This window comes from Lepidothrix coronata, unplaced genomic scaffold, assembly GCF_001604755.1.
Source record: "Lepidothrix coronata isolate B3197 unplaced genomic scaffold, Lepidothrix_coronata-1.0 Scaffold274, whole genome shotgun sequence".
NCBI lineage: Eukaryota > Metazoa > Chordata > Aves > Passeriformes > Pipridae > Lepidothrix > Lepidothrix coronata.
In genome coordinates, this window is record NW_016690454.1 from 449,870 (window position 1) to 457,595 (window position 7,726).

At 36.4% G+C, this 7,726-nt stretch overlaps 1 protein-coding gene across 2 annotated transcripts in view; it reads left to right on the forward strand.

The window, feature by feature from the left end:
* KCNH7 (potassium voltage-gated channel subfamily H member 7) overlaps positions 1-7,478 on the forward strand; it is a 223,188-nt gene extending 215,710 nt beyond the window's left edge. For both annotated transcript variants that reach the window (XM_017836297.1, XM_017836298.1), the window contains 3 exons: positions 1,271-1,439; positions 4,786-4,978; positions 6,364-7,478. In XM_017836297.1, the coding sequence (XP_017691786.1) occupies positions 1,271-1,439; positions 4,786-4,978; positions 6,364-6,630 (629 nt within the window). In that variant the 3' untranslated portion in view covers positions 6,631-7,478. The remainder of the gene's footprint in view (positions 1-1,270; positions 1,440-4,785; positions 4,979-6,363) is intronic.
* Positions 7,479-7,726: the final 248 nt, after the last annotated feature.

A 7,726-nucleotide genomic window follows, 5' to 3' on the forward strand; every position in this document is an offset into this window, starting at 1 on the left:
TTATCACAGAGATCCAAGAATTGGGAGGGTCAAGAGGGATGGAATTTGAGCACAGCAGATACAGAGTGAGAACTGGAGTAGTCACCATCATTTTTCTTACAAGGGGCTGGAGATAAAATATAAATGATTCATACAAAGAGTGTTTTTAAATACTTCATATATTGTGTATGAAATATACAAGACTTAGAAAGGTAATTAAATTCAGCAAGATAGCTGAAATGCTGAGTAAAATCCTAATAATCTAATTGGAATTTTTTTTAACTTGAAATAATTTTTTTTCTCTATCTTAATCCAAAATTTTATCTGCAGTTCAAACGGGGTGGGGTGTGAAAGAAAAAAAATATTATTTACATGAAGCTTCATTTAATATTAAAATGATCTTTGACTGACCCAGCAATGCTGAATATTTCATTCTTTTAGAAGTCCCAAATAATTAAATAAAATTAACAGGCACCTTTCACCCTACAGTACTATAAGAGACATGCTTTACACAGTGATGTAAGGATTGGGTTGGAGAGTAGTGATGTTAAAAGCTACATCAATGAAAATCAATTTCCTTTCTGAAAGTAACCAGTACCCTTTTGCAAGCAATATGAGCTGCATTAAATGGCCCCTATCTCAGACAAAACATATTGCATTTCACCAACCTTGTTAAGACAAGTAGTGCTACAGTTATTAGTAAGACAGCTGGCTGAGGCCTGGCCCCTTTCTCTAGAGGGAGCATTCCAATGCACTGTAACACATGTCCAGCGCTGTAAATGCAATGAAGCAAGTCTTTTACATCAAAAAGCTAAACAGTAAATACACCTCAATAGTTCATTCAAGAGAAGAGGCTTAGTCAGGCCTCTGAAACACGCAATCAAAGACATTCAGGTACATCATTTAATGCATTTAGGTTAGAACAAATATTTCTAATTTCAGTGAATAACAAATTGCTAAAAAAAAAAAACCTCGAGAAAATTTCAGATTCATCAATAAAATAATAGAAATAAAACTAAAGGGAGACATTCAGTAGCAGAACTCTGATGATGCAGACCAGACAAAGCTGCTTGTTTATCTACAGCTTAAAAATGCTAGCATGAATGTGACCAGTTTTCTTTCCTTAAATAGAAGTAAGAAACAAAGAGAGTTGTTCTGTCAATGTTCCAATGTACCAATTTGACTTTCAAGGTTTTGAGACACACGAATAAGTGGGTACTTGAGAAATGCCAACCCCTCTCTAACAGTATGTTTATAAACCTGTATTTTTATATGTTTTGTCTTTCATCAGATATCACCGATAAAAGAAACTGGGAGCAGGAGAACATCCAGGAGTACCAGGACTCCCCAGTTCAACCGGCATTACCCCATGTTACATGGGGGATCTGTGAAACTGAAAGTGATTTCATATATGGGGAAGTGGAGAACCGATTAGATTTACTTCAAGAACAACTCAACAGGTAAAAACAGAGATAGGACCAGAAGAAACATATGTGTGAAAGGTTACATAATACAACTGATATTGATGATGCTACAGAAGGAATGAGTTTGTGCAGGAAATTTACAAAAGCATTAAGGTCTTCAGAAGCTCAAAAACACAAAAATATGTCTGATTAGAATATCACTTTGTTGCCTATATGTATTCTGAGGAACCTAGATATCAACTAAGTTAAGTTTTCCAGATTCTTGGAAAACCTGATTCTGGGAATTCTGGGTATACAATTTTTAATTTATTGCCATGATATTCATGTTTCTTACCTCTTAGTACCCCTATTAGCTACTCTGAATTCCCTTGCAGGAAAGCCTTTTTCCTTGATCGACTGTTTAGGAAACCATCTGTTTTTAACCAGGAAGCTGTAGGCACTTGTACTTGTTGTACTGAGGCAACTAAAGTTGTTAAATCTAAATCTCACCTCATCCAGAATGCTGTTCCTAGATCATAGAATCACAGAATTGTTTGGGTTGGAAGGGACCTTAAAGATCATCTATTTCCAAATCTGCTCCTGTGGGCAGGGACACCAGATATTTACATGTCTACAAAATTGTAATTTTCAGTAGCTTCAATATCTGAAGTAACTTTTCTTTCCTGGAAACCCAAACTACACCAGATGTATGCTTTTAAAAATGTATTGCAGATAAATTCCCTTTTTGACACATTAACTTTTTTGCAATCTATAATAAAACATAGGAGTATGCATAGGCAAAATACTTATATCTCTTACGACAGAAAAATAACATTTTCTTTGTCAGAATCCAATATTACATTTGCTTAATACTGATATACTAGTCATGCTGGCAGCTAAGCACTATAGCTTAGAACATCTTAAAAATATGATTACAGAATTTTGATCCATCCTACACTGTAATTTACCATGTAATTTCATTTAATTTTAAATTGTCCTATTCTCAGGACAGTGGCTTTTTTATTATTTTAACTCTGCAGTTCCATTACTTTCAATATTTTTCCATGACAAATACTATGACATGCACTCGGTCCTAATTATACTTTAGTAGTTCTTCAATGGCATTCTGTGCTGTATATTTTAGCAATCAGTTTAAAGCCAGGTTAACTGCATATTGCTTCCTTCATCTACCAGAAGTCAATCAAACCATAGTACTTTTCATTTCTGAATACTGTATTTTAAAAGACAATTTTTAACACATAAGCCTAAATTGATGTAATTTCTAATTGCAGTAAAATCAAGTAATCTAAGTAACTGTAAATGTCACATAACTAAAAAGCTGCAGGCTCCCCATCAACCGTATGTAGTCTTTTGGTAACATTTCCTTCCGTGAAATCTTAAGCTCTCAAAACTGAAGTTATATCTCAAATTTACCCATAGTTTTATGAAATTTACCGATAGTTTTATCAAATTCTCATGCCAGTTCTCAGTATTTTCTTCTGTGAGAAAATATCATTGTTACTGATAAACTAAGAACTAAATTGTTATGTGTTTTATTAAATAATTTTATTCTTAACTCTTTTCATGTTTTTAAAGCTTTTCATGCTTTCAGGATTTTGGGCCTTGCTGGGTCTTCTATGAATATAACAGGCATTATTCTTTCTTGCCTATGTCAGATCTGACCGGTCGAACTGAAAAGCACAGTCACTTCTCCCTGAATTCTTCCATGCCAAGTTAGAGTCTTGACATAGCAATTATTAATAGACATAGAGGGCTGGAAAGCCACTCTACAACAAATATGTCCCTAGAGCTATCTCTGTTTCTCTTCTTTAAGCAACTGGAATTTCATGGAGACCATGGGCCAAGCATCTAGGGTTCTCCTGTTTATTTGGGTGTCATAACATGGATTTGTTTTAAATTTGGGGGAATGGAAACTGAAGTTTTATATGCAATGATGATTAATAAAGTCTGCCAGAGGTACTCTTTGATTTGCAATACCAAGAAACTTCCATCAAGTGCTAACAAAGTAAGTAGGGAGCAATTTTAGAGTTAATTCAAAGACAGTAATGGATACACATCCTCCAATGCCACCTTTTCTTCACTGAGATTTTAAGACCCAGGTTTAGCAGATGGAAGCTCTCTGGGTGGTGGCATACTGCTGCTACTGCAGTATATCGCCCTGTGGCATCAGCACCACGCTTGTGTGAGAACAGCATATTTGCAAGTAGCAAAGAACCCAAGGGAGATGAACAAGAGGGCAAGTAGAGCACAATTGACTCCAACGATAGTCTCAGTTTGCACCTTTTTTTCTGAGAGCTGATACCGCAAAATTAGTTTCTCCCAATAAAGAAACAAACAGCATCCTAAATATCCTTTGGGCACACCTTTCAGAATAATTTCACACACACTTTTCTACACAGGGAATGGACAACTCCAACATGATAAAAAAGGACAACAGTGAAGCACCTGCTAAAAGCAAAAATCTGACAGCACAGAATCAATTCTATTGCTGCAGGGAGCCCAAGGAGTAACATTCACAACATTGAAGGCAGCTGACAAAGATTTGTTTACTGTCAGAAGTTGAGTTGCACTACAGAAGGCTGTATATCTGCATTACAGTCTGTCAGTGCATGCTGTAGCCTTCCAGCAGCTGGGGAGGCACAATAGGCATTACCTATTCCTGAGTTAGTCACAGATCTTGACAAGGCCATTCGAAAATCATTTCAGTGTTATGGAATTGTAAGTATGAACAACAAAACCAGCTCAAGTGTTTCAGAAGTCATATACAAATTTTTGAAGAGGGAAAAAAAAGAATAAAAAGCTACAAAGTTTGAACATCCGAAATCCTGACGTTAACTGAGGCCTGAATAAGTTTGAATAAATTTTCACAGTAAGGAGACTTGGACAGTTGGATTTTTTAATGATCTTGAAATTATCTTTCATTTTCTAACTGTGGAAAAACAAATGTAGTTTCTGCTTATTTCAGTGCATTGTATTAGCAATGGGAATGTCAGAATTAATTGTCAGATGCATCAGAAATAGTGTCTCATGTTCAGCCAGTACAAATTAATTCAATTGCAATGAAAAGAATACATTTATTTCACTTCATTTCAACCAGATACATAGTTTCAAACATAAGGCACATTAATGAAGTCATTCTTAACGTTGCAAAAGCATGGGAGACAAGTGCAGGTATGTCCTACAAAGGAAAGGGAGAGCCAGAAGCTTTGGAAGGGCTCAGTACTCCCTCTACTGTTCTCTCCTGTTTAAGACATCGTCATGCCACAACAACCAATAGTTTTGTTGGTAAACTGCAGGGGCCTCTTGAATGCCTCTGTAATCAGTATGTTAAAATATTCCCACTGCTGGCCATGAGTTAACTGATGTCGTATTACTTTTCTAGGCTTGAATCTCAAATGACTGCTGATATCCAAACCATCCTGCAGCTTCTACAAAGGCAGTCAGCACTCATTCCACCTGCCTATAGCATGGTGACTGCAGGGGCAGAGTATCAACAGCCAACAGCTCGGGCGATACAAAAGCTTCAGCCTGCAGCATCCATTAAAACAGACAGAAGTTTCAGTCCTTCATCTCAGGTAAGTATATGTACAATAAGATCAAAAGAGGTTTGCTGGTTTTTTTTATCTTATGATGGAAGAAATCCATACCAGTCTAGGTGCTTTTTCACTAGTTTAAATATGAAATTATTGCTTTGAGCTGACACCTGCGCAGGGAGCTTAGACACCACAGTTTCAGAGGCCAAATTTTCTGTGAGGGTTGTAGAGATTCATACAATGATCTCACAATCAGACTGATTTCCTTTATTGACATGCTCTTCACATAAGTTAGCAGAAAAGGTAGATATTAGACACAGCTCTAAGACATAAAGACATTCCAAGCATCAGACCTGCCTGCATAGGTTCATCTACCACAGGTCCCATTCATGAAGTCCTGAGAAGAAGCATGACTATGTTTTCCTCAAGGTACAGACCAGACAAGTCCAGCTGACGCAGCATGATGCTTATACACATATGGAATTGTGAGGGGATAAACCCATTCTTGTGTCCAGTCCCTCGCTATTGCTGGAAATACAAACATACAGAGACATGACATAGCTGTGTTTCCCAATACACATTTTCCATTCCAGTTCTTTTCAGGCAAAATTTGATAATTTTCCAAATTTGTTCAGGATTACTGGAGTTTAACAGCTTAGAGATGTGGCTTATTATTTCCAAACAGGTTTCTGAATGTCTAGGAATCCTAAATCAGTCATATAGCATACAATTAGCAAATCCAGTGTGCTTGGCTGTGTAGCTCATATGTATGCTGGGACATATATGGACACAGTAAGTTTAACACATCCAGAAGGCATCAGTTTACATGCATAAAGATTATCAGGGCAGCAAACACACAGCAGTAGTTTTCAGAAGTGTAAACCCACCATGCATGTACCTGCACAAAACATACATAAATATCTCTGTTTGAACAGAGGTGTGCCCTCCTGTGCAAACATCAACAGGCGCACTGCACACTTCACACAAATTCCAACTTTAAAAGTGAAGAAGAACTGAGTGCTGAAACTGGAATCCAAAATGGTTAGAATGTTTGCTCAGAATTATGCAGTTCTGGAGTTATGCTCTGAAACAAAACTGCAAATTCAAAAATGTTGAGATCCATCCTCTTAGGCTGGGTCTCAAGAGTACTCAGCCCTTCAGAAAGGGCTGCTCATATGTGTATCTTGATGTTATACGAGGAGGTCTGAGGAGAAGAAAAGATATCCATGATTCTACAATTAATCAACAGAATTGCATTCAATTACATTAAATCAAATGCAGTACCATGTAAAAATATTTCAGAATACTGCTTAATTTTCAAAGATGGTTTTCTATCAACTCTCTAAATGTGCTAATTTTGAGCAGAACAAGAGCCTGGAAGAGACAAATTTAATTATTAACATCTTGTTTCTTCTCATCCTTCCCAGTGCCCTGAACTTCTAGACGTTGAAAAATCAAAACTTAAATCCAAAGAATCCCTCTCAAGTGGAGTGCATTTGAACACAGCCTCAGAAGACAATCTGGCTTCTTTTTTAGACCAAGAACATGACCAATGTGTAGAGCGGCCCTCACAGCGTTGTAAACCTTGTCTCCCGCCAATTAGGCACCCTTCCTTGCCAGAATCTTCACTAAGCACTGTAGGAATCTTGAGTCTTCATAGGCATGTTTCTGATCCTGGTCTTCCTGGGAAATAGTACTTTTATACTATTACTTCACATAAAAATGTAAGTGCTTTTAATGGCTGTTTTTCCTTTTTTTTTTTTTTGTATTTAAATCCTCTATACTTGACTCAGGGGCTACAAGGAATATACCATTATATGCAAAAGTACTGTATATTTTCCTAAATCTGAAGCTTGTAAGGTAAAGTTGAGCGGTTCTGATGTAAATATATATATACACACACTAATTGTATGTTCCAAATATAAAACTGCCAGCATTCTCAAGGCACCTTAAATTTTTATTTTTTTTAAATAACATGCATGTTCTGAAATTACAGTTTACGTTGCATGGAGATTACCATTTACTGCTGTCATGGAAATAGTATTTTATTGTGGATATATCTTCAGAGCAAATAGGAGACCAATAACAATAATTCACATAGAAAAACTCCTACCTGACCAAGCTAAAATTCAAGCAAAATCCTCTTTTAGCTCACTTTTGAAAACTGATTTATCTTTCCTTCAGTGAGCTTTCTATAATAAATCACAACTAGCCTGAATCTATAGAAAGAATAAGGTAACCAAGTATTCTGGGCTTGAAACAATTAAGACAGAGAAAACAGCCTCCTTCCAAACCAGTTGAAGTAGGGCAGTATTTTAACAGACAGGAAAATTCTGCCACATGCTGGAAAGTATCACCAAAGGTCACATCCACAAAACTGCATTAATTGAATATTTTGTTTCCACTACATTTTGTTTTTGGGGTTTTGTATTGTTTTTCTTTTTTTTTTTAATTGCATCATAGAAGTTAGCTGTGATGAGCAGACAGGCACTCTTCATCTGTCATACAAACATAATCAAATGCAATAAACCTAATTTCTATATAATACAGAAGACTGTGTTCCTTTTGTTCAATGCAAATTATTAACAATCTGTTTAATTTAAAAATACTTCACACATTTTTGTGTTATAATTAGTAAGGTGGCTGTTTGCAGTTACCTCTTTTTACTGACTGGCCCCTCCCAATGATCCTGGTTAGGGTATATCTGTATGTGAACACACACATACACCAGGCAACATTCCTGTATGGGTGCATGTGTGTATTTTATATATGTACATAGGTGTGTATGTA